The following is a 27762-nucleotide window of genomic DNA, read 5'->3' as shown; positions in this document are numbered from 1 at the left end:
CAAAGGCTGCTCTAATGTTTATGGAAGGTTTGTGGAAACCAAACAGAGCAAGGTGAGGACTGGTTAGTGCATTTCAGCTGTGGTGACACTGACTGTGGGTCATCACCAATGGGGCAGATGTTTACAGGTGTGGCATTCAGGCACTTGTTCAACACTGGTGAAAATACATAGCTACTGGCAGGGACCGTATTGAAAAATAGCATTTTGTAGCTGAGAATTTGCTCTATCAGTGTTTTTTGCTTTGTCCCCATTGTGGTTTCTATGGAAGCAAAAGGGATGCATTACTTTTGGAGAGATGCAAGACTCTTGTCAGTCTTCTTAGTAGCTGAACATGTAACAGGAGAAATTTATTGCTGATTTTTTTTTTTTTTTCTAAATTTCCAAGTACTTCACCTCCTTTCTGACTCCTCAAAATCTCAACATCCTTTATAAATCAGAGAATCATTGCATGCATTTATTCAGTACTTGTTCAGCATCTGTGGAAGACGCTGGTGATGGCAAATCTTATGCAGAATCAATTAATCCTTGTGTTACAGCACTTCACCAAGAGTTCAAGTACAACTCTTTGTTCAGAACTAGACCTGTATCCTCTTCCTGTTTCCATACAACAGGTGCACTGTTCATGTGGCCCTCATGCTTTTTTCCTCTGGAGCTGCTTATGTTAAGGCTGCCTTAATACAGCAAATGCACTTCAGAGTTGCCAAGTAATTCAGTTTCTACACATAATGCTAGAGAAAAGTGCTAAAGACTCTTCAAAGGCTCACAGTGTCCAAGAGATCAAAGTACACAAGAAGGGCAGGTATTTTGCTCCCACCTTTCTTGGTCATATTCTCCAAGAATAGAGAAAGTTGAGACCCTCTCTACCCCCTACGTTCCCCAGATGGTCCCTGCACAAACTTTAGGAGTAAAATCCACCACAGAAGTAATTGCAGGAAGGGGTAAAAATCAAGGTTGGAACGTTATTTCCTATGTCCCTGTTACACCACGAGACACACTGAGTATGATTACAAGCACTTTCTCATCCTAAGCCAACTAAAAGACATCATCACAGTGTCAGCTCCTGCTGTAAAACATGCAAAGGATAATTATGTCACAAAGCATACCCCAGGAACACACACTCTCACAGGCAACCTTGTATACTGGAGAGGCACTTCAGTGCCAAAGTAAAAAACCTCAGCTTTGCTATGTATTTATTTCAGGGCACATCGGTTCCTTTCATTAGGCCATTTAAAACCTCAGAGAAGCACTCACTGCAGATTTGGCCCACATAAGGAAAGTGGCCCAGCCATGGCAGTGAAGAATTTCAACTACAATTTAACTTCACATTGTTTCAGCAACAGTGTGCTATTGATACGCCCCTTGAATATCTACTGAGCCAAGTACACCCTCACAGTATAAAGACATAGATCTCAAAGAAATCTTCATGAATGGCTTGGTTCTCCCCCACAGACACCAAGGCCAAGAGCATCTCAGTTCAGTAAAAAGCAGTGAAAAGGAGACCTGTGAGTCTCCAGAAAAATCATACCAGATGCAAAAAACAGCTATTTATAATTAGTTTTTGTCACTGACACTTGTAAGATAGCAACACACGTAGAGCTGGAAGAGAGGAAGCCCCTCACAAAAGTAAATGTCCCATCCACACACAGCAGAACATAGCATGGGCTGTCCCAATGTTTGTTGCTTCCAAGTCTACCACTGATCTCTTCCAACTGCTTGCAAAAAAGTAGGCTGCTATTTTCCATAACATATGCAGTGCAAGAAAAAGACAACAAAAAAATGTAAACAGGTGACACATATGGGCTTTTTTATCTGAGTAACATGAGGGAAAAATATTTGCAGTGTCATTTTGCTGCAGGATAAAAGATATATCAGACATAGCTGCCATTACCTTACATTTATGATTTCGCACACAGTTTTTATACAAGAAGAAAAAAATGTACATATTTGAAGTTGTAAGATGAATCATACAATGTTTCTCTGGATGCAGAAATGACCCTAACCTTTCTGTTCTGACGGGAGGTTGTTTCTAAACATCACCTGCAATATATAGGCAGCTGTAGCTGCCTCAGATCCTCCACAAGAAGTACAGTCCAATGAGAGAATCTCCTTGTGATAAGAGAGTTCATTTACACGGGCCTCTTTCTGAAGACATCCCATTGATAACACTGACAGCAATTGTGAAAAACAGCAACATAAAAACAGCAGAAATCACAACCCCCCTCCTGATATTCCCAGAGCTCATTTCACATTCCATTAAAAAAAAAAAGTTAAAAGTCTCCATTAGAAACCAGGACTGAACTGCAGCATCACCAAGGTACAAGACATAAACTTGACTTGCTGCAAGGCAAAACAACCAAGTCTTTTCTCAGGGCTGCTAAAATTCCCTAGGGCAAATTTAGAGAGATACAGAGGGCATGAAAGGCAGACAGCCCTGCTGCCAGACCTACAGTAGAGAACTGAGTATCACCCACTGGTGAGCCCTCCTCATCTGACCCCTGGGGGAAGGCAAAAAGGAAGCAGCAGTACTTATCTGAAAGTATTTCCACGATTTCTCTTCTTTCTAATTCTTCAAGGCACAGGGAATGCATGCCCCAGCTGTAGACTTTCAGAAGCGAGGCTGTCCACCAGGTTACAGAAATTTGGCTAAGTGATACTGAGCTGAGCCTTTTGTTGTACACTCTAAGCCAGCTGGGATCTATGCAGCTGGGTTCCCATGTACTCACCACCTGCCAGGCTTCTCGTTCTGGTAAGAAAGTCCATTTACCAACCTATTCAGCAACAGTAAAGTGTACATGTAACAAGTCACAAGTTGTTCCATTTATTTGAGTAAATATCTGGTAAATAAAATCATTGGTAAACATTACAAAATTAAATACATTAAAAAAGCTTGCCAGTATACATAAAATTCACAAACATGTACTTCTTTTGAAAAATAAAATATGTTCAGAGCACCCTTGATATAAAATGCCTGACTAGTGTCACCTACCAGCATATGGTAGCTTATCGAACATTTCAGATAGGATATTTTCCAGGAGGGAGCAGGAAATCTCTCTTCTGTTCTCGCTTTTACAAGAGATCCACATTATAAACTCTCCCAAGTCTCAGGGTAGAGCCATAAAAAAGACTATAATAATCTTTGCCTACTTGAATAGGAGAAGAATCTTGATTAAGACCACATCACTAAATGCAAGACAGTGCTTTAAAGTTATTTTGGCAGCATTGCCTTTTTCCTCCACTGTGAAGCAGCTTTTAAGTGGTGATGGACATTTCTCTAGATATGACTGCAGGCCCTTTTTCAGCATAGGTTTGCACAGTTCCAAGACACCATGAGGTGGAGAGGAAATGATCTGGCAAAGCATCAAAGTTAAAATAACAACTTTAAGTCTACAAATTAAGCCCTTAAAATTCCCAATTCTCATATGCTGCAGTCTAAATAAGAAGATATGATGAAATTTTTTCACCGGGCTACTTTAAGGGTACTTAGAAAAATGGCAGAACTCATTTTAGTAATCTAAATTGGTACCTTCTGGTAGCATATTTGCAATAACCACCATTTAAATAATTTACTGTAACAAACTTTTCCTTCCATCCATGTGAAACAGTATTCACAACCCACTTTATAATTTATGTACAGACAAGCACAAGAAATTTGACATCCATGAGTTAAATGTACAACCAACTTAAAAAACATTATCCAACTAGTCACAAGGAGAAGTCTCCTAGCTCTGTAAATGTACAAGATCTTCCGGTTTACCACGTAGGCTTGCTGCCTTTCATCACTAACTCTTGGATTCTTCACTTGCTTCTGTAATCCTCAAGTGAAAGTTGAGCAGCATCCAAAATGTTGATATTCTTGATTAAAAAATAAAAATAAAAATTGACACTTAAAAAAGAACCCTTAAAACACACAAAAGAAATTCCTTGAGTCAAACCTGAATGAAATCATAAAAGTTGTGGAGAAAGACAAGTATTTTAATAAAGGTCTTGTATTCAAAGTCCCATTTCCCTTGCCATGTCTTTTACAGAGTGCTACTACTTCGAGTTATTTATATACTCTTCTTTTGAGGGGGACTGAGTTTTCTCATTCCTCTTATCCGAGTTAGCAGCTCTTTGATAAATTCCTAGGAAGAAAAGATTAGAAAATATGAGTAATCTTTATGATCCCATAATACCATGATTTTGAGTTTTAAAAATATTCAAAGCAAACTGTACATTTTACTTTAAGCTTTTACTGCTAAGCTGGAATTTCTTTAGCCTGATATCCAGGAATCTTATATGCATACTCTTGAAAGTGTGAATTACTGATTTTTCTTCTGTGAGACTGTGCTGCTTTAGTTGCTAGTCATCTCCCAGCCATTTATTACATAGGGCCTTCTACCAACTGTAAAATCGACTATGGGATACCATGCAAACAGCCAAAAGAGAATGTCACAGTTTCAGCCTGCACAGAAAGCAAACAAAAGAGGTGTTTGTCTCACCATTTTCCAGCCTGGCACAAGCATTTTGTCTGGCTGCTCATTCAGCTGGAAAAGAGAGCTAGTCTGGCTGAAAACTCAGCTGTTCTCCTGCTGCCCTGTTACATTCCAAGCTGGCTCACCCTCTGACTAGATTCACCACTGCTCAGTCCCACACCAACTGGTTCCAGTCTGAGGCTATGCAGAGGCCAGAGGTAGCACCACTGGTTTGTTCTGGGTGAAACACTGGGTGATACTTGTGGTGGAGCTCAGTGATCAACGTTATTCCAAAACAAAAGACATTAATGTGCAACGTTATTCCAAAACAAAAGACACTAACGTGCCAGCTCTTTGTTCACACTGAGAACTTCCTCAGCTTCAGTGGGTTTCCTTTTTTAAAGATAAATTGTGAAAGAGCAAAAGCTTAAAGAATTGCACCATTATACACCGAAAGAATTTCAGATAATAACTGCAGGCATGCTAAAAGCTAAATCACCCCTTACTGTCACACTGGGAGAACAATGTTTATCCATGGTACTATGCATACACTCACAAAAAGGTTCTTATCTAGAAATCGTTTAGCTATGAACATGGAATGTAATTATGGATTTAGTCAGTTCGCTTGATGTGAAAGGACAAAAAAGCATGACTTCCTAGCCAAGTGCTTGAGGCTAAACATGCCAGTGAGCAAGGTCACCACCTAAATGACAACACAGTACCTTTCCAAACAGAGTCACACTAAAACATACATTATGCGGGTGCTGAAGTGTGCATACAAAAAGTCTCTGTAAATGGGTATTTTGACTTGAGAGGGGCAAGTTTTTTTCTTGCACGCTGATATTGTACTGCATAAACAGTTTTATCACTGCTTAAGTACCCACACCAGCTGTGGTTTCAAGTATAAACAGCAAATGCAAAGCAACACCTATCTCAGTGTGGGGCATAAAAGCTCACCAGGAACATTATGTATCATAGTGTGGTACTCACAAGCCAGCTAGATCAATACCAGTACATGAAACACTTGTGTATATCAACAGTGCACACCCCATACAAATAGGCATATAGCTTAAAGGGATGATTGGAAAAATGCATTGTTAAGATCCCAGTTCTCCCTCTCTATCCCTTAGAAGCTGTATTTTTTCCAGATATGCACAGGTCACTGCAACAATATCCACTCAGATCTGTCAGAATACAGCACTTAATCACTGAGAAGTCAAAAAAAGGAGAAAGGCAAAATCCACAGCACTTACTGCACTGTGCATTGATCCTGTGTTACTGTTTCATCATCCTAAAGGCCTTTAACCAACGCAAAACTAACAAGGCATGCTGCTGTTTGAAGGAAGAAGATCTTCACTCAGAGGGCAGTGAGGTACTGACAAAGGCTGCCCAGAGAAGCTGTGAATTCCCCATCCCTGGAGGAGTTCAAGGCCAGATTGGATGGGATGGCATCTGCAGAGCAGACAGGGAAATCTACAGGCATTATTCTGACTATAGCTGTTTGGGAATGACCTTTTTGAAAGGCACCTTTTTCATTCCTTCATCCATTTACTCCTAGCTCAGAAGAATCTGGAATAAGTTTCCCTTGGATATGAAATGCAGTCCGGGGATCAGCTGTTCCTCAGTACAATGCTACAGCAAACCTCACGTTATTTTGGCAGCACCCCCAAGCACTTCTTCTGCAAGATAACATATTTGATTCAAGTTTTCTATCTTAAGGGCACCTAGAAACTCCTCGGTACCACCAACACAGCATCAAAATAAACCAAACTGAGTTGAGGTAACCTAATCAGTTGGGAGATAAATTAAGGGGTTTTGTTTTGTTTTTGTTTTTTCGGTTTTTTTCTTGTTTTCTCTAAGGGGAAAGAAACCACATTCACTTAAAGAAGAACATAAAATGATTACAAAAGCTTATCCCTCTGGAGTTATTTTTCTTGAGCTAAGTAAAACCCAACAAGAACATTTTGTACACAGCAAGCATTTCACACAATGCAGCAGTACAGTAGCGCAATCCCATAGGTGTCAAGCCAGAGTACCAGTTCAGTATGTTTATGATTAGCTCTAAAGTATCATTTTGCATTGATGCCTGCACTGAGCAAGCACTGTGCTTTTGTACATTTGTTCTCCGGTGCCTGTGCCTTTTGCGTTTTGCAGCACTACATCAAGGTAAGGCAGCATTCTAGAGCAGATGCACACTTTCCCTCTTGGAGGCATAAAAGGCAGCTTTGCAGCATTTTAATAAGCCTTCACTTTACAGTTAACTGACTCAGCTTTATGATGCACAGTAATACCCATTTATTTTCTTTAAACATCACTCAAAAATTGCTGTTTTATTCCTTGCGGACATTAGAGTTGAAGCTTAATAGAAGGCTTAATATCCACATCCATCTCAACCTCGTACACAAAAAGTCATTTTACATGGAGCACTTTTGTGAAATCCCTTCTAGGAGTTGGGCTGACGTTTAGCATCGTGAATTGAAAGCTAATCATGTAGCAAGATAAGTAAAAAGTAGTTCTGCAACACAGGTTGAATTATCTACTTACTAGTACTTATTTAATTCTCATAGTTGGAAAACACTTAAAAATAACTCAGTTAAAGATTCAAGAAATTACAAATTATTCCTTTGAGGACTGCAGCCAGAAGCACAGAGGGCATATCTGTACTTTTAATGGAAGAAAAATCCAGTACCAACAGTTTGGTCATTTGTTAATGGGGAGAAAAAAAAAAAAAAAAAAAGGAGGAAAAAAAAAAAAAGTGTATTACCCTAGTTTAAATTCTTTCTATCTGATTTTCTTCAAGGAGATCACCTGTAGATACAGCTTTGTCACAAGCACAAAGTCTTGCTAATTTATAATACAAAATTGCTGTTTCCAGAATACACATATTTCTAATTCTAAAGTCAAATTCAAATGAGAGCTGGACAGAGAAGAAATCTATAGTTCACTTGAACTCATTAATTGTCAGCCTTAGGCAGTTGCCTTCTCCTTTCTCTAATGCTTTCCATAGAATCAAAGGCATCTAGTTGAACAAAAACATTCATCTAATGCAGAATAAAAAAAAAAAAATAAAAAAAATTAAGAAGGCAAACAAAGGTGAAATGATAATTCAGCAAAGGGGAGGAGATCACTTCACCTCTCTGCTTTGGAGGTGCGAATCACTGTTTTAATGAGGTCATTTGACAGGCAATGAATTCTCAGCTTCCTGTTCAAGTCATCCAATTAATTCTAGACACTAATTAGACTTTTTCTCTCCAGTTTTCTCTTCCACAAACAAAACACATGTAATAGGACTAAGTCTTAAGCCAAAATGAAAGGTGTCTCATGCTTCTGCTTCACCAGAGCATGAAATGAATCCTCAGTCATCTTTGCTCCACAGCTTTCCTTCCCTACAGCCAAGTCAAAAATCAAGATTTCCTCAATTGTTTGCCTGAGGCTGTCTCCCAGAGAAAGAGCCTGATCAGTTGAATGCAAAAAGTAAATCCAGCCTGGAGAGTGCTCTACATAACTATGTGACCAGGAAACTTGAAAATACCATCTGAATGGGGGAGGAAAAAGAAGAAGAGGGAACCCTATTTCCAAACACCTTCCCTTTCCCACAGGCTCAAGCCTTAAGATGACTGCACATGAAGAAGGGAACTGATGAGTCCTAGATGTTTCAGGGAAATGGGGCCAGAAGCTGTCTTCTGATAGCAAGAATTGGTGCAGCACCTCTGCAGCCTCACTGCACAATCCTAAGGGTGCCAGAGAGGCCACAGCACTATCAGTGCCCAGAGGAGGACATTACACAGCAGTTCAGCTTCTCAGTGAGCCCTGTAGAAGGCACTGACTAAATACCACAACACTTAGCTGTGGTTAAGATATATGCTCTCGTTATTCCATCATTTTTAAAATACTGTGATGAGTATTTGTAAAGTATGTTCATGAATACTTGCAGAAACGACAACATACAAGTTTAATTATCTCCAACATTGTCATTCCGAGTTAGGGCAGATCTCAGCAGGCCCGTAAGCCACTTTAGTTCACTGAATTCAAAGTGGTCAAACTAGATGAACTTTAAGGCCCGTTTCAACCCAAACCATTCCATGATTCTATGATTCTAAAAGGATCAAATACAAACCATATTTTCTTCAAAAAGCTTCTGTCTGCCTTGTTTTAAATATGCGTTTCTTAACATTTTCTCTTTATAAAATGATTTATTTATCTGATATCAAGTAATATGGACATGTAAGATAGTTACAGTGACTTAATTTACCACCCATCAGCTGAGCTGCCATGACTGAGCTTCTAAGCTGTCCTAGGTGCAAGGTAGAATACTGCACTAAGGCTTTAGGACACATCTTTACTGTTGCTTAGAATGGGTATCCTCTGTATTGCTGCCCCACAATTACATTAAAAACAAACAGAAACCAGTAACATAAGCACAAAATAATTCATAACACAGCAGGACCAAAAAACAGATATCTTTCAAAAGTTGAGAAATACCATTTCAAAAGAGTTTTCTATCCATGTATGTATACTAAATGCATACATTATCTAAAGACATACTTAAATCTGTTTAAAAAAAAAAAAAAGTGCTTGGACCATACTTGAAAATCACATCAAAAACTGCTACTAATACAAAGTTCTCAACAAAATAACTTTATCATGCTATTTCATTTACTTTTTCTCTCATTTTGCACTGAGTGAAGATTTATACTAAGAAGGTGGTCTGGTAGATTTAATCCTGCCTGCCTGAGTGGAAGATATCTCTAAACCATTTGCCCTAAGTTTTATATATTCCTTTGAAAGAGGAAAAAATTAAATTAAAAAAAAAAAAAAGAAAAAAGAAAAAAAAAAAAGAAAAAAAAAAACCAAACCCAGAACTTACTTAACTAGGTTCTGTTAAAAGACATTATATAGTTCAACCACACCTTTCAGAGTCATTATGCACAAATTGCTTGTTCATTCAATTTCTCTTTCATAAAAGTTCACAAGTCACAACTTTCCTCAAATCACTTTGACAGTTCCACCTGCAGAAGCTTTAATTCACATCTGTGACAAATCCTTCAGACTATCTCCAGAGCAGAGTCTAAATAGGTGATCTTGCGATTTAGCCAGCCTCCTTCAAATTATACTTCATTTATTTCACGCCCACAACAGTCTTCCTATTCTGAATTAACCTACTGTCAAATATCAAAACCTTATAATCAAAGCCACAGATCATACTTTCTTTGTTACATTATTCACTGCTAATGTGAAACTCAGAACTCCCTGTGACCTATATTAAGACCCTCTATTGCACAGAACCGAGACAGCCACTTGGAAAAGGTTTGGGGTGGGATGCTCCCCAGGCAGTGCGTGGCACAGAGAAGTGCTATCTGCCCTGGCCACATGGACAATTGCAAAGGATGCTGCTGCTCGCAGCTCTTTTTCAGCCACAACTGTTCACATACAACATCTTATGACACTGATTTTGCACAAAGCATATCCTATAGCAGTGCCAATAGAAGAACTGCTCTCATAACAAGCCTTAGCTTACATAGCTTAAACTACATGATTTGTACCACCTTGGAACTCGATATGATAGTACCAGAAGTTAAGAAAGGGAAATGGAGAAAGCAATGTTTAATTTTGCATGATGGGAAGACTATTGTCATATGTCAAAGCACTGTCTCTGTTGGAGGACCTTAAGCCTATTCCTTAGGGCAGGCTTCTCAGAAGAACATTTTAGCACTTCTCTTCAGCAAGTGTAACTTAGCTACATGGAGCAAGGAGATTTCGGCACAAACAAAACATGTGAGTATAAATATGAGTCACATGCTGCAGTGACCAACACCAATAAAAATGTATTCCTTAGAACATAGTAGTCAATAAATGCATCTCTTCACTGCTATTTTTCTTTGTGTGTGTGGTTTTGGTTGCTTTTTATTGGTTTGGTTTGTTGGTTTTTTTTAATATTATTACATTTGAAGAAACAGCCAAGTTGGAAAATGATGCCCAGACATTATTTTTACTTTTTGGCACATTGTACACAGCTGATTTCTAACAGTGATTAACATATCAGTAACAAGGCATATCAATCTTGATTAGCAGATCAAATTTTTGATTTAAGGATCGCTAACATAAAACCAACAGTATCCAAAAAAATCATACTAACTGCACGAACCTTCCCAATTAATGTGTTTGCCTTGTTTGAGTAAATTAAACCACTGTTTACAAGAAGGCTCCCACATCAAGCATATTCTCATACAAATTAACACAACAGCAATAACTGCCACCTCCAGAAAGATTTTAAAAATTTAGTCCACATTCAACAGTGTAGCTATAGATCCTTGATGTGGTTTAACAGATGCAGGTATGTCCCCATACTGCTTGCTTCAGAAGGTTTCAGAGCAGTTCCTCCTAAGTTAGTGTCAGATACTATCTTTCGCCAATTTATTGGTAGATTTAGGGGGTAGATTTAAGTTGGATATAAAGAAAAAGCCTTTTACAGTGAGGGTGCTGAGGCACTGAAGCAGATTGCTTGGAGAGGCAGTGAATGACACATACCCACAGAGACATTCAAAGCCTGGCTGGACAGGGCTCTGGACAACATAATCAGTCTGGAGGTGTCCGTGTTCATTACGATTCTATTACAGAGCCTGAGAACAGAGATTAAAAATTCCTGCCCCCTCTCAAGTGACCTGGATAATTCCATTTCTTCTGATGAAAAAAATCAATCCAGAATCATAGAATCATTCTGGTTGGAAAAGACCTTAAAGATCATAGAGTCCAACCATGACCTAACCACACTACCCTAACAACCCTCCGCTAAATCATGTCCCTGTGAATATATGCATAAACTCTTCAACCATTCTTTAACCTTTACTTTCATTGGATAAGACAAAACAAAAGTGGTGTAAAGTATGATTTATTTATTTATTTATTACAGGTGGTCTGTTGGATTTTTCCTTGTGTTCTGAATAGCAGGGACCTCATATTACATAATTTTTTACCCAGAAAGTGATTACAGCCTTTTTCAGATGGTAAAACTATTGCTGAAAAAGCATCTGGAGCACTCAATGAGCTGTATTTGAGTGGTCAAGAGAAATTCTATCAGCTCATATTTTTTTCTCCACAAACTTTCTAGAAAGCCTTTCAAAAATCAACTACCTCAATAGTTTTCCACAGTCTGGAAACAGGAAATGAATGCAGATTTTCTAGAAAAGGCATCTTTATGGACTCTCACAAAGCAAATTAAAGCCTACTTACAGGCTTTTCATCATTCACCAATGACAGGTTAAAAATTACAATTTTAAAACAGCCTAAGTTAACAGTCATGTGGTGTTACTGGGCTCATAATGCTACAGATGAAGAAGAAAAGCTGCTGTTGTGAAAACAGTCCTGAGAAACAACTTCCATTTTAGCAACTATCGTCATAGACTGGATTATCTCAAGAGACTGTCAAGAAATATGGGTACTTTGCCAGGTAAAGAAGCTGTCTCCATTCTGCCAAGAGAGGACGAGAGAGCCAAGTCAAAAACTGCAGCATTAATATTCCACCCTCATCGCAGAGAGCTGAGGGCAGTTTAACAATAATATACATGTTCAAGATGTTTTTTCACATGAAGTGCCACACCAACTTATTTTACCTGCTCTGCACAAATAGAGCAGTTTTATAAACAAGCTTCCCAGTGGAAAACTCACTGGTATCTGTCACATATCCTTATGAGAACTCTGAAATTTGTCCTTGCACTAAGTGTCAAACTTCAGAGCTGGAACAGCACAGAACAAGTTGTATGTATTTCACCTGGTGAGTCTTTCTGGGTCAGCTCCCTCTACTGTCAAAAAGTTATTTATTACCAGCAACTTGTAGACAACTTTTCCATCATGCCACAGGGGTCAATAAAAATGAAAAGTTTCCAAAGAAAGCATCCAGAGAGCTGGAAAGTGTATCTGTAACTGTAACAGTGGTTCTTCCTGACAGTATGACTGTAAGACCCAGTAGTTTAAGTGGCTACAACTACTGATATTACAGCACTGCTCATCATAGTAAAAAGGAACAATATGCAGCCATGTTTCAAAAACCAAAAGCCCAGCTTCCAGTCATGCACAACTGAGAGGTAACTAACTTGAGAGATCCTTTAAGCCAAACGTGAATTAACAGGTAGGAAGTAGGCTACATTGGCTCTGCAAATAGATACTAAGTTGACAGTTGAACACTTCAAACTCTAACTTGCTAGTTCAAGTTGTCCCACCGTCACTGAAAACTCAAAGAATGAACTAGCTGAGGTGTGTATCTGCATTACAGTTCCCAGATTTACTACCAACATTAAAATTACATGACTTCACCTTGAAGAGCACACAGTCCATCTCTCAAGTTGAAATTCATGGAAAATGTTTTGTGGGTTTTTTGACCATGTGTTGCAAATTGTGTCTAGTTCTCTTGTACCATGACAGCTCTAAGTGTCAATAAATTCAACCATGCTGTTGCAGAAGACAACAATGGTATACTTCTGCTGGTATGATCAGCAGTTCAGTCACAGAGCACAGTTCATTCCTACTATAGTCAAATGACAAAGTTAACCTTTCTCACCAAATAAAGCCCCAAGCCCATCAGCTTGCCGTTAGCATTCCTATGTTAACTTTAAAATAAATGAAATAAATAAAGTTAGTTTAACTTGAGCATAACCACATTGTGAAATAGTATTTTAAAAAAGTATTTTTACCTCTGTTGGTTTGTAGCAATCTACAAGAGTTTCCTAGAAGCAAAACATGAAAACAACAATTTCAATGAAGAGAAACAATGAACATAAATAAATATACAGTAGGAAATCTCACAAGGGAGTGGGGAAAAAGAAATAGAGCAAAGGAACAAGAACCAGGAACCACTCGATGAAGATGCTACCAAACACATCAAGTCAGCTTTACTCCTTTGGTAGGCCAAAATGATTTGCAGCTGGAGAAAAATGATGGCTGCTTCCTCCAAGCTGGAAACAACAAAATCCCTCCCTCAAAGACAAGTGAGGAGATGAGAATCCAAGAATATTTCTTCCAGTGACACACATGTGAAAGCAGCTTTATGTGAGAGCACCACTGTATTTGCAATGCAGAAATATAGACATTAGCAAGATCAGGCACTTCAGGGCAGGGCAGCTGCAAGCAGCTAGTTTAAGCAGAAACAGCAATGCTATTTATGAATGCTGAGTAAACAGCTTGGAGAGATGAGTTTCTGTGGTTGGGCAGTGGGCACTGAGAAAGGCATGCTGATAGCCACTGCTACCAGAGATATGCTACCTAAGCATCAAATTAGTGATCTAGAAACGGGCTGAAATGCTTAGGGACAAGTTTCTTTTCTTTAGTGCATCTGATGTATACATGTATGTATATATATATCAGGACAATTATGTTTCCTTTCCCTTGTCTCCTCATTCTTCCATTCATTCATTTTCTTTTTCTTGTACAAATTCAGCAGATATGTTCTGAATTACCCTACTAATTCCTTTTGCTGATCATTATGTCATTCTGTTGCACTTTTAGAAGGGTTACTCCATGAGAACTTGATGTGTTCAAATTTCTAGCTGGTATAATTAGAGAAACAAATCTTCCACTATCTTAAGGACAAGGCAGAATTTCCAGTCTGTGTAAGCACCAATACACATTTCTGCTGCTTCAGTGAATCAGAGAAACTATCTGGTCATCACAAGTGACTCACAGCCATACAGTTTTCATATTCTTTACTTTACATATTTATTTTCTTTAAAAAGGAGAAAAAAATAGGGCTTTCTAATCTGTCTTAAAATATCTCCCTATATTTCTGGATTCTTTGAACTTCAGTCTTTTTCTGCTATCACCTACCTTCCAGAAATTTCTTATCCTAAAAGATTTTGATTACCTTCACACAGTCCAGCAGATTATGCTAAACTCTGAAGTAGGAACCTCTCTGCTCTAATTCTGTGCTTACAGTGGATTTGGTCAGATACAAATCCAGATGCATTAATTTAGCCACATTTGGATTTAAAAGTAGAAAATAATATCACCTGTAATTTGAGAGCTCTCTCTTCTTCATTGGCTGCATCAAGAAGGTCATCAATGTCAATTTCTACATCTGGCATCTCTTCTTCCTGAAAAGACAGAACTCCCATTTAGTTCATAAAAGTAGACTTTAACTAACCTAAAAAGCAGATTAAAGATAGCACACAGAACTCAATCTGCCTAGAGACAGACAAGAAGAAAATCAGTAATGGATGGTGACTCTCTCACGGGCTTCACTTACGGGCCTCTCTTATGGCCCCCACTTATGGGCCAGCATAGGCTCAAGCCCCAGCCACATAGAAGTAATCCTTCCCTTGTATCTGGCAGTTGTGTTACCAACCCATGCCCAGCAGCACAACTCATGCTATTCTCACGGTACCAGGCAAGATGATAAAAAGGGGAGAAGAGATCAGGGAAGGGAAAGTAGATGAAAGCTGCGGAAAGCTACCAAACTGCTTTGAAAATATCCTTGACTGGACTTATCATTGTTTTCCCCCCACTGTGAAATACCCCTCCTGCTAAAAGCTGGCTTTCCAGCATAAAGTACATGTCCCACCAGAAAGGCTCATATTTCCAGTGTTTGTACTGAAGCAAAAAGTCTAAGGCATGGAGTATCTTACATATCTCTTTAAGGTTTTATCAACACACTGCTCCTTTTGCATCACCGATACATCAGAAACGTTCCTCAAGTTTGAGTCCCCATCTCCACCTTTTGAAGGACCTCTGAGCTCTGGAATCCCAATCAGAATTCACTGGCTACAGATATCACTGTTTATCGTCTTTGCAGTTACACCAAGAACAAACATTCTCTTAGCCATTTTTCACATTTTTCAATGACAAGAGGCACTTCAAGCTGGTAAAGTTAGCAGCAAAGTAACATAGCTTCAGCACCTTACTGCACATACAAAATACTTTGCTCTCAGCCTCTCACCCATGCCAAGTCCCACATCATCAACACCTCAGTGCTGCAGACACACTTCTCTGACCAAGCCAGCATACTGGCACTGCCAGTCTGTACTCTCCCACCCCTCCAAGGTATTGGCTCAGCAGCACTGCATCACCTCAGCATCTACCAGAGGTAGACAGGGACCTGAGAGCATCCAAAGGGTTGGGCAGATTTGAGTCATGAGGAAGCAACAAGGCTGTTATCTGTAGTAGCACCTATTTTCTTGAACTCCACAGACACCTTTACAGTTCTTTAAAGGAACATTTTGACAAAAATGTGATAGTTCCGCTGATTTTCAAAACAATTTTACTGGCTGTGAAATAACAGATCCAATAGCAATGAACACAGGTAACACCAGAATTACTCTTAGGATGAATAAGACTCCAAACATTATCAAGGAAGACACCAAATAAGCCCAAGCTAATCTAATTAAAGTTAAATACCATCACCAAAGTGCCGAACAACCATATCAGAAGTTTCAGCTGAAATGTCAGCTGCTCAAAGTTCATTAGTGTGGGAAGAGAAGGGACAGAAATGGATGCTCTAAGTTCCCTGTTCCCAATTGGAAGGAAAGCATGCAGGAACATGACCATGTAGTTATACAGGCTGCTAGATCCAATGAATAAGAACATATGAAGTATGTCCTTTGTCCAATTAGCAAGTTCTTTCCTTTTCAGCATGCATTTTAGTCAGAAAGGAAGCGTGGGTATTTGTGGAGATGACTAGCTACTGTAAGATGTTCTAGCAACAAGGGAGTTTCTAACCTAATGCTATAAACTTGTTAGTGATTTAAACAATGGGGGGAAGAGGAAAGAAAGAATCTGAATCTTTCACGAACTTAAAAGATATTCAATAAACATATTCAGAAGTAGAAGGTGTAAAGACTAACCCACAACAGTGGAGCATTTATTACTTCAGCAGCTTACTATCCCAGCTCTACACTAATTCACATATCACACTAAGAACCAGAAATTCAACAAATAGAAAATAAGCCTCCTGAACATTTTACCTAAGCAGCTTATTACAAATACTGTTAAGATAGGATATCTGGACTTAGCATTAATGCTGTAAACACCAACCAAAACATACACCCATGGAGCTGCATAAATGCAGATTGCACACCCATCATCACACAGATGTGCTGTTTGGTACATTGAATATTTTATCAGATAATGTATTTTGTACTCTTGCCTGTTGCATTCTGCCAAATGAAATGATGCAGAAAGACAACAATGAGAGGGAAGCCCCTAAGAAGTATATAAAGCTTTACTGTGATCACACTCCACTGAAGATGAAAGCTCCTGTCTTGTTTTGATTGGTATAAATCACAGGGGAGACATCCTTGTTTCTATCTCTCTCTCTCCACTCATACCTTTTTCAAATCAGCCTTCTCCTACTTCTTCAAGGTTAGCAGTGCTTTGCAGGAGACAAAGAGCAGGAGTAGCTTGAACCTTCCTACAGATGTCCACTGATAATGCCAAGGAGACTTATTGATCCCACCTTTAAAATACTTGCAGCAGAAAAAGACTGAATCCAATCTGAACCTTTTCTCTCTGGGGATGTATTTTACAACACCATCTTTAGTGATGTTACCAGACATTATCTCCCCCTGGAAATGACAGTCATCCACTGCTGAGTTAGCCCTCACCCTCAGCTTTTGTTGCTATGTCAGCTGGGTATCAGTAATTCACTGAAGCTTGAGTGTAAGAGCTAACACAGCTCTTCTACATCAAGGAAAAATGCTTTAGGAATACTTCAGAAATGAGGGAATATAATTGTGCCTGACATACTGGCATTCAATTAACTTACACTGTTTTAGATTACACGGGTCTTCACCACTTTACAGCAGATTTGAACCTTGATACAATGTATAAATGCAGAGGAGAAGCCCACAAGGTAACTCTGGTTCCTGTTTTTGTCAGAATTAACAAATGGGCACCATGAAAGCCTTCTTTTTGTCCTCCTGAAACATTGTGCGTGCATGATCTCAGCTTCTTGGCAAGCATGGAAAAAATGTGCATAGCTCAGGAGCTGAGCACTCCACAACAGCTGTAATGACAGAAGGAAGAAACGGTTGCGCCTTCTGTTTGCTTGATTTCACTGGTGAGATAAGTATGATTGATCCTACTATGGTTAAGCAGTTAAATCTAAATTGTTTGGGCTAGCCTAAAAGGGGTCTGCACACCTGAAGGGTTCTTGTTAGCACCATGAGGCTGTGTAAGGAAATCCCAGCACTCCCATCGTCTGCTCCAGTGAGAGAGAAACAAGGTGTTGCAAACAGCAAATGATGGAAAAAAAAAAAACACAAGAATAATGCTGATGGGGGGCAGACCCCAGAAAAGCTAAAACAAAAAAGCTGTGGGGACAGGGTGTGCAAACATTCACTATTTGAAACAGCTGGAGGAGAGAGGGGGTGGATATTCTCTTTTTAAGAACACTCTCCACACCATTAACAATGTTGGCAAAACATGAACTGACTCCATTTGAATATTCAGAAGTCCAAAAATATAACCAAAGTTAAATTCTGTGCTTTTAATGCAGCTCAGTTTCAACCTTGTATTGGAAGAGAGACTCGTGGTCACTTAAATTGCATGAACTCTTTGCAGGCTACTGGGCAAAAGACCTTGGGGCACAGACATGCATTAATTAGTAAACAGCTGTGGAAGTGCAAGACATTATAAACTATCCAACTGTTTGCCATTTAGCCTCTGGCAGGGTTTCTTGCTGCCCCAAACAGAGGATGGAACAAGAACAGGTGAGCACTCTTCAGTGAGGCCAGCAAAGAAGTGTGACAACTTCCCAAACCACCTTCTGTAGCAGTTTAAACTGTAAAGCTGTATTTTGCAGACATATCTGAATACCTGCACTCCAGCCTACCCACCCTGAGAGTGGCACACGTGTCACAGCAAGAGCAAGTCTGAAAGCATTACCAGCACTGAATATTTAGCTAAGGCTTTAAAATGTAAGGGGCAATAGTAGCTAAGTAGTTAAACTTTCCACTTTAAACTCAACTCTCAAACTAGTCTACTGTTCTACATCCTCATGATCCATTCATTCTATGCCATCCTATCATCTGCATTGTTGGGAAAAAAAAAATAGAACAGGTCTGTTTACTTTTTACTTTTGTGTTTAAGCTTGGGAGAGAAAAGAGAATGTGTGTACAGCAAGAAAAGCTCATCCAGAAAGCTGGAGCAACCATCTGTACAGTGAATTTGGAAGCAACCTGTGTAGAAAAGATGGTAAGAGGAAGATGAAGGAAAAGTGGACAGAGACCACATGTCTGAAATTTTCAGAGAATATATAGCAAGGATTTCTTTCAGAGACCTGAAAGATAGTCAGTGTGTTTTAAACAATCAAAACCAAAGTGCAAAACAGGGTGAGTTATTCTAATGGTATCCATTTATTATGTGAAAGGTGATTTCTAACTACTATTCTTTTTTAGGATATCTAATACAGTTAGCCCTAAGCTAGTTCATCTGCGGATATGGATGGCACTGCCCCAGTGCAAGGTGCGAGTTTACACAACAGGAGAATAAAAATGCTCTAAGTTGTCAGGACTGGCAGTTATCAATTGCATACATAATCTAGTGGGTTTATGGCCAGTCTGCACTTAGTGCAGGTGAAACAATGCTGTCCCATAGTCATGTGTGCGGAACACAATGGAAAACCTCAAGCACCCCTTGTTTCAAAGTATTCAGTTGTCTTCAGGAACTTAAGAATTGGACAAAAATAGATAAAACCATTAACAAAAACAATAGCTTAAGTCATCAAAAAATGCTAATATGTAATCAAAGAAAGCTATTTTGGACTTAGAGCTAATCTTGGTTAAATAGAGAATAATAATTTAAATATATATATATCAAAAAACAACCCAACAACAGAAATGAAATGGTTTGCAACACAAAAAGGCTGCTAATGTCCTCTGATTGGTGTGAGGAGTGGAAGATTAGTAAGGGATGTTAAGGACCGAAAGAGGTTTAGAAATGTCAGAGCTTAGGACACAAAATAGAAACAAGAACCAGTCATACAATCAAGTGATCATATGCTTTTTTTCATAGCTGCTCTAACCAGAGCAACTGCCTCTTCCACAAACACAAGGTCTACCTTTATTCATCACCCTTGTGCACTAATTAAACATACTGAGAAATTATTAAAGGTAAATTTACAAGATTTGCCTGCTCATTTACAGATATGGATCCTACAGTTTCTGAATAATCATAACTTACCTGTGGAATTGTTCCTATTTAGAGAAATATCGTGTGATGAGCCTGTCTTCAAGCATGACCTTGTGGACCAGGTAAAAGACCAAGGAGAGGAACACTGAATGCCCACTTCGCAACAATACATCTTAAGCAGGTCGTGCAATATCTCACAGGAACATAAAACATATCTTTTATCTACATAATACGATATGAATGGCTGGATGCAAGCTAGAGACACAATAGTTTATCTGTATGGCCTGGATCTGACCTACCCGTGCTAGCAAATCGAGCATGAGGGGGCTGTGCCCACAGCCTTGCAGACCCACCACTAGAGGGAGGTAAGACTTTACAAAGAAGGGCCCAGGAAGTTGCTGGCAGAGCATGGAAAACTCTTGAGACCTACAACCAGCTCTCAGGTTGGAGAACAGCAGCCAGCTTTTGCCCCTGTTACCTATTTTCCTCCGGTTCTGTTCTCAAATATTTAGATCTCTTTTTTTATTCCCATAGTTAGGTTCCTCCTCTGCTTTTGTGACTTGGGATGCTGCTTTTATGTCCTTCCTTCTCCCTCTAGCTGAGGGTCAGAGAAGGGACTGCTGGATACAGAGAACGGAGCAACTCCCTGCTCCCAGGCACTGAGACCAGGGATTTCTGCCAACAAAAACTGCTAGGAGCCCAGCCCAGCTCCCTACATGGAAAGCTTGTTCACATTAGACAATCTTTGCGGCTTACTGCCAAAATTCAACAAGTTAAGGCACAGGACAAACGTCTGTGAAAAAGAAGGGGAGATAACTGATTAAACTGAGAACACTTTTAGAAACTGGTTGCAGGCATCTCTTGACACAACACAAGTCTAATCTTTCCCATATTTCCAAGACATGCTAGAGTTTCAACTGAGCTGTTGAAAGTTCTCCTATACTGTGGAAAAACACTGTTCTTCTTTTTTTCTTTCCTTATTTCAGTCTTAACATGAGCCAGCAAGGGCCAGCCACACCTGTGGTGCAGCAGGCCCAGCAATGCCACCGTCTAGGGGAGGGGCTGTCCCATTCTTGCACCAAGCTGTGCAGCCTCACCTCCAGCACTGGGTACCATGATTGAGCAGACTCAATCATCCATGTGGATCTCTTCAAACTCAGTATATTCTATGATTCTGTTAATACCTTAAATAACAGTTATTATCTAAAAATTCTTCCAAGATATTCCAGCCTAGGCAGGCACATACTGTGAACCTCTTCACCACAGATTATTTTGATTTGGACAAGTCTGACATTTAAAAAGTGTGTTTTCCAGGTGTTAAATCAAGAGTAATGCCAAAAGCAATGTTCATAAGGTTCTACGAGGAAGTGGAATACACACATTGCTGTGAAGGAGAGAGGGAGCTTACCTAAAAACCATTAGTGCCTAACAATAAAGAGGATGTAACACTAAGCTGCAGGGCAAGAATATGAGAAGGATGCTAGATGAGAAGGATGGACAGACAGGCACAATGGCATTGTCTGCACAGGCTGGTACAGCTTGACCTGTGTTTGCTCTGCCTTGTGTGCACAAACTGCATGGTCTGAAAACTACAGCTGCATGAGAACGGCTTTTAGGACCATGAGAATAAATCCTGTTGGCAGAGTGTTTACATTCAGGTATCATAGTATATTAATATGGAAATCAGACTTCTAGACCAAAGCTCACTCACATCCAGCTGGCTCAGAGAATAAAGTCCTAGCTAAAGCCTGTCTGCATCTGCCAACTAACACTATGTTGTTTAGTAGATAAGCCAGTAAATAGCCTGAAGCTTATTTTAGGAAGAGCACACCTTAACCCAAGGAACTCCCAGAGAGGTCACTTAGAGATTCATATCCAAAATCAAGGAAGAAGCACTCCCAGACTCTCACATCTAAAGTACATCCTAACAACATCACAGTTCCTTGTCAGCATGCAGCTTAGATGCTTATTGCTCCTGATCAGAGACACAACATGAGAAAAAGCATGAGATTACATGTTAAAAAGGATACCACAATGCTCCTTGAAAGATTGGATGAGCATGTTTGTCCTAACTCTTAGTCAGCCTTCACTGATACAGAGTAGTTAGTAATCCTCCCTTCTCCCTCCTCTTCTCCTACTGTGAGCAAATCTACCCACATAGTACATCTCCATCAAAATATTGAGGCAGATTTGCAGAAATAGCCTTATCTAAATTAGGTCAGTAAAGTCTGGAAGGACAATACTTACTGGGTTACTGATATAAGATTGACAAGATCCCTTTGCATTTTCCAGTAAGCTAGGCTCATACTTCTTTTTATAAAGCATACCGTCAATATATTGGCATGTCCATACATATTCTTTTAAGAAACTGATCTATACATGATTCATGAAAATGTGAGTCCTGTGAGCTGAAGTTTCAAAGAACAGGAACTCACTCTTGACCACCCAGCAAGAAGGAAAACAATTAAGACTGAAGCTCCTTCTGTAGCTTTAGGGCCACAATTCATTCATTATTCCCGATTGCAAAGCTTTCACAGCATTGTCATCTGCAAATTAATCAAAGAGATGCATAGGGTTGCAAAAATATTGACAGTGACAGTAACCTGTTGGTCTAGTGCACTCCTCTAGATGAACAAACTAGAGGACAAATGTTAATGGAGCTAGAATGAAGATAAGAGCAGGGGTGAGAAAGGTTTTTCTTCACACTTCATGTCAGTAATTTGAAAGTGTTCTGGTGTTCAGTTCTCTCTTATGTACTTGTTCTCATATGACAAAAACAAAAAGACCTGACAGAGGAGAAGGACCCTGTGGGAATGACTTGCTAATGGCCAAGACTCTTACTGGTTTTGAATATTTGGGATCACTGATTCTTTTTCAAAGAATATGAAATGGTGTAAAGTTAACTGAGAGCTGCAGAGGGGTACAGACATGGAACTGAAGAAGTACATGGACAGACTCTAAGTAGCTTGGACTCCTCCATATCCACCACCAATTCCTGTTAAGCAGGTATACATAAACAGGTATACTGGTTTGAGCAGTATGTCCCTCAATGGCAAGAAAGACCTCAAGATGGGATTTAACCAGCCTTGTCAATGACAAATTTAGAGATGTACTTCAGAAGAAAAATTGCTGACTTTGGAAAGTGGTTTCAGGCTGTCACAACTAGATGATGGTCAAGACTGCCAACCTTGGGGACACTATGTTTACCACTGTGGGGAAAACACAGTCTTTCTGCATTCAGAATTTCTAAAATGTGAAAGGATGCAGTCATACAACAGGCTGAGTTACATTATCTGACAGCAGAACACATCATCAGATATTCTTCTGCAAGCTGCTTGGAAAGGATAAACCATGAGGGTCATCAGTTTTAGGGTTCAGTTTTCAGAGGTGGGAGGTACGTAAAGATACAATCCTGGCACACACATCCCATATATTAGTGTTACTTATTAATAGCCAGGAATGGCTCAAACTTTCTTACTTATAGTTATAAAGAACAAACAAGGTGGAAATCAAATTCACTCAAGCAGTAGGGGGATCTTAATGCCCACATATACATCAAGAGTTAGGTACAGCTGTAGCTTCAGAATTGAAATCCAAATGAAAGTTACACTAACAAGGCAATGGCTACACAGAATTTAGAAAACATTTAAAATGTTAGTTGTGAACCTCATTAAAGTAATTAATGGCAGCTGATATTTTCATTAAGCAGGGGAGGAACACCCACTCAAGCTAAGTTCTTCCGAATCATTATCCAAACTGGCTCTCTCCCTTCCCTCAGCCACTGCCAACTGTAGCTGTTTGTTTTGAGCTAGCACTGCCACAGATTGTCCTCTCCACCCAGGTCTCGAGTGACTGCAGAGCTGACAAACTGGACAGATTCTATTTCAATTGGCAATTCTAGTCAAAGAGCCATCCCCTCAAAAGCAATACCACACAGCCTGCATTTTCATTATAAAACAGTGCACGCATATACCAAAATAGCACCACCACAATTCTGGTGTTTCAATGATGCAAAAAGAAGCAACTCAGTTGTTCCCTTACTTCAGTTGCCATGCCCCTGTCAGCATGGAGGGATCAGAGTTACAGGCAGAGATAATAGTAGCATCACTCAATGCAATTGTGATGAAAGCTCCCTTTATGGGCAAGCCTTTGTGAAAGAGGATGTGGATTGCTCCACATCCAGAGCATGGCCTCTCACCCTCATACATCTCTGAATATCTACACCCTCCCCCAGAAAACAACCCCTCTTGCACTGACACCACACTCAGTAACAGCTGCTGCCTTCACAGATGCCTTCCCAGCGTTGCCTCCCCCCTTTTTTTTCTTTTCCAATTAAAAGGCTACAGAGAAAGACCATGGGAATGCATCACAGTTTCCTCTGGAGAAAGTCCTTATCTAGGCTATAGGCTGCCTCAAAGCTACATTTAAATTACATTTAAGCTACAACAGAACACAGTTAGCACCCGTAACATTTTACCCTATTATAATAGGTGGGGAAGAAGTAAGATGGCTGCCAGACTCCCAGCCTGTGTCAAAAGTCAGCTGGTACAGGGAAAGGGAAGGTTAAGCTGAAGCAGGACAGACAAGTGCTAGTACTGTCAAACCATTCACTGCAATTACTCAGGGAGAGGGAAGAAGGGCCAGTTTCAAAGGAGAATTCAAAATATAGAAGCTGTGCAACTAAAGGTTTTCAGAAGCGGAGCAACACTGTGTGCAGTGCATTCTGTGCACTGCACTCCAACACACCACCAGCAGATGCTGTGTGTCACATCTGATGCCCCCAGTAATGCACAGTTATGCCAACACAAGATCTGGAATAAAACATGCTACCTCTTGTAGCATACAATAGAGAGTAGTTGAAAAATTCTTGGCATAATTATTTGAAGGCGTCAGTGTAGTAGTGGTGATAGAGAATAGATAAAGCAATAGCGTTCTTCAAGTCATCTTAATGTAGGTTTACCTATACCCAAGAGTGACAGCAATGGGATTTTCAAATGGAGGTCAGAGTTTGTGAGGCAGGGACTCTTTCTAATCATAAAAGGCTAACATTCACTGCTTGCTTTTGCATCAGTGTGACAGCTACTGTCAGACACTTTTCTATGTTGGCATCATAGAATCATTTGATTTGGAAGGGACTCTTAAAGGTCATCTAGTTTGATTCACATTCTCTCATATAAGGGAGAATATTGTGGAGACCTTACTCAAACACTCTTAAACCTTGTCTGAAGAAGGAACCTTGATCTGCCCCAGATCTCTATTGTGATTGCTAGCAGGGCCACAGATCTGCTTTTTAAAGAATAACTTGTTAAGAGAGGTAAACTTCAGTTTTATTGCACTTCAGCTGAGGCTGGTCTTGCCCAGCAGACACACTGCCTACTGTTAGTCACCAGCACACCTGTCAAGCTTCTTTCACTGGAAAGAAGACTCTCTGTTCTCCTTCAGAAAGCTGTGCCTTTTTACCCATATGCCCTCATAGCCAGCGTGGACCAGCTGCCACATTTCATTGCTGCATTCTCCCATCGGCTGCAGGGCGGTAGCCCCATGTGTGCTGATGCAACTCCATAAACAGCACTGGAAGCTTTTGCAGGCACGGCAGCCAAGAAAAATAACAGAACCTTTCACTTTTCCTCCATCCTATTCTGTTTAGAAGATATCCCCTCCTCTCAGCTTTTTTTTATTTCCTTTTTTTTAAACCATAAGAGAGCTAAGGAAGCAGTCTGCAGAGAATCAACAGGGCTAACATTTCCTCTAATTAGCTGCATAAGGGGCTTTTGTAAAAGGAAAAAAATACATACATAGACTACATAGGTTTGTTTTTCCTCAGCAAATGAACTTCTTGGTATCCTGTGTTTTAAGAACAAGCTCTCAAAAGAGTCTATTATGTAGGTGACTGAAAACACCCTGGGCCGTGGACTGGCTATTTTTAGTTTGGCATTTATCTGTTCCTTGAATGGGTGACTGAAACTCTAGTCAGGGGTCACACAGTTGCAGTGTTGACTCTGGTCTGCCCATACACAGTAGTTCTTGTATGAGCAGCTGTTTAGGAAGCATTTGCTCAGATCTCCTGCCACAAACATCCAACGGAGAGAAACCAAAATAGGTTCTGATTTGGAACAGAACAGCTTATAGGAATCTGAAGCTGGACAAGGTTTGGCAGACCTTGCTTGGCTCACGGCCTCATGGGTCACTCACATTGTTTCATCCTGGAAATGGATGCTGAGACTCAGATACAGACCATTATTCCATCTTATTTCACCATAACTTCTGAAAAAACACGATAGCCCTTTAAAATCAGATATTTTAACTATGTCACTGGAGCAGCTGCCCAGTACAACAGAAACACAGCAACTTCTATTGAATAGGCAGAGTTCCTCAATTGTGCTTTCCTCTGCTGGCTGGGAATTCTTTGCCTAGTCTACAAGGAAAAGCCAAAGGAGATGCAGCTGCTAAGTCAGAAAAAGACATTTCTCTACAGAAAGAACACAAGACAGTAAGAAGCATGGCAGGAAAACTCACTTTCTCTCTCACCTGACACCTTAATAAAAGTTCCTTTTGAAAATCTGATATGAAAAAAAAAGAGGAAAAGCAACCAAGCACTGAAAGGTGAAAAGTGAACAAAGTTCATACTATACCCTCTGCCACACTGACTGAAAGGGGTGTATTAACTCCCTTCAAAATGGAGATTTTCAATGGAAGCATTCAGGTCACTTTCTTGCAGAGAAGTGTTGTTTTCCCAGCTGGTTTGTTAACTGAGATTTCTGTCTTAGAGCACCACCCCTCCTTCACACTTTCAAAAGAACCATTTCACTATTTGACATATCTGCCTACTGGTCCTTTATGTCATCTCATCCAATTTTAATTAAAGTCTAATTGCCAGTATGTCTTAGCCCAGTTGTCTCTCCAAAAATCTGTCATTACATCCAAATATAGCAAGTTTGAAAGGAAATGAAGCTTTAGTATAAAATATCTCCATTTCAAAGCTCTAGGAAGTCTGACTATTCATTTTATTTCAACTATACACATTCACTCTTTAGCAAGTTTCTGAAAAACAACTTGTGAGGAGACACTGTATTTCTACATCAGGAGCACTTCCTTAGGAGCTAAGTACTGACTCAAGAGAGCAGATCATTGCAAAGATCATAAAAGAAAACCATCCAGAAAACCCTTCTGAGTCCCAGTTCCTCCCATCTTCTTTAACACAATTCACACTAAGGAGTACTCATCCACTTTCTTAAAGGCAAGTTTAAGTGTTTCCAGAAATTGTACTCTGAACAGCCAACCTTGGAAAGGGTTATGTTTTTGACTGCAGGATTCTGCCATCTTGAAAATGCAAACTGAGCAAGTATAATTCATCAGAGTCGGCAGATAATCTGCAACAACTGTTCTAGGAGCAGATACAAGCCTCGCTACCTTCCAAGATAGCCTGCAGCATCATGACCTCCTGTTTCAGCTCTCACCATCCTTAAACAATGCATTTTTTTTCAGCTATATTCTCATTTTCCTGCCGTCAGCCTAGAAGTTCATTCTTCTACTGGCTCCTACCTCAAGATGTATCTTTTTAAAGCCAGTGACGTCTAATATGTTAAAATATTTTCCTCCATTTTTCACAGAAACACAAACATGTAAAGTCAGAACTTGTCAACAAGCTCCAGTTTTCTGAAATGCTGGAAATGGTCAGAGACTAAATAAAATTGTGTGTTTCTGCTCTCAGTGGCATTCCAGAAGAATTAGATGTTATGGATGATAAGGATATCTTTTTTCTTGCTTGCTTGCTTCCTTTCTGTCTTTCTCTAAGGAATGAAGGCTTTGTGGTTCCATAACCATAGCCTTAAGAGTCATTTAGGCATACTGAAAGAGAAAAGTATAACATAGGGCAGGATATTTGTTGCTTTGGCTTGGTATCAAAGTAAAAAAAAATGAAGTCATTCTGAAGCATCTAATTTGCTCACAGCTTTACTTCTTAAATGTTAAAGAGCCCATCATCTTCCAGGACAGGCTATCTTGCCTGCAGCAAACATGTGGTAGACCTTTTCATGCTGGATAATGAAGACTTGTGGCAGGGTATGTAATCACAACACAGTTAGAGAACCCAGAACAGAATGCTGCCGGAGCACTGAGGTGGTGTCCCTTGTGCTTCTCAGATGCACAAACAAGCAACATTTTCCAGCACAACTGTAAAAATTCCAGATGCTCATGC

The 27762-nt window shown here is 39.8% G+C and overlaps 1 protein-coding gene across 1 annotated transcript in view; it reads right to left on the bottom strand.

The window, feature by feature from the left end:
• Positions 1–373: 373 nt before the first annotated feature.
• Positions 374–27762, bottom strand: part of PPP1R14C (protein phosphatase 1 regulatory inhibitor subunit 14C) — a 52558-nt gene continuing 25169 nt past the window's right edge. The window contains exons 2-4 of the mRNA XM_015858173.2: positions 14450–14533; positions 13139–13171; positions 374–4121 (exon numbers count right to left, since the gene is read on the bottom strand). Coding sequence (XP_015713659.1) covers positions 4047–4121; positions 13139–13171; positions 14450–14533 — 192 coding nt within the window. The 3' untranslated portion in view covers positions 374–4046. The remainder of the gene's footprint in view (positions 4122–13138; positions 13172–14449; positions 14534–27762) is intronic.

Source organism: Coturnix japonica, chromosome 3 (genome assembly GCF_001577835.2).
Source record: "Coturnix japonica isolate 7356 chromosome 3, Coturnix japonica 2.1, whole genome shotgun sequence".
Taxonomy (NCBI): Eukaryota; Metazoa; Chordata; class Aves; order Galliformes; family Phasianidae; genus Coturnix; species Coturnix japonica.
Note: the sequence above shows the minus strand (reverse complement) of the source record. Positions and strands in the feature narration are given on the sequence as shown.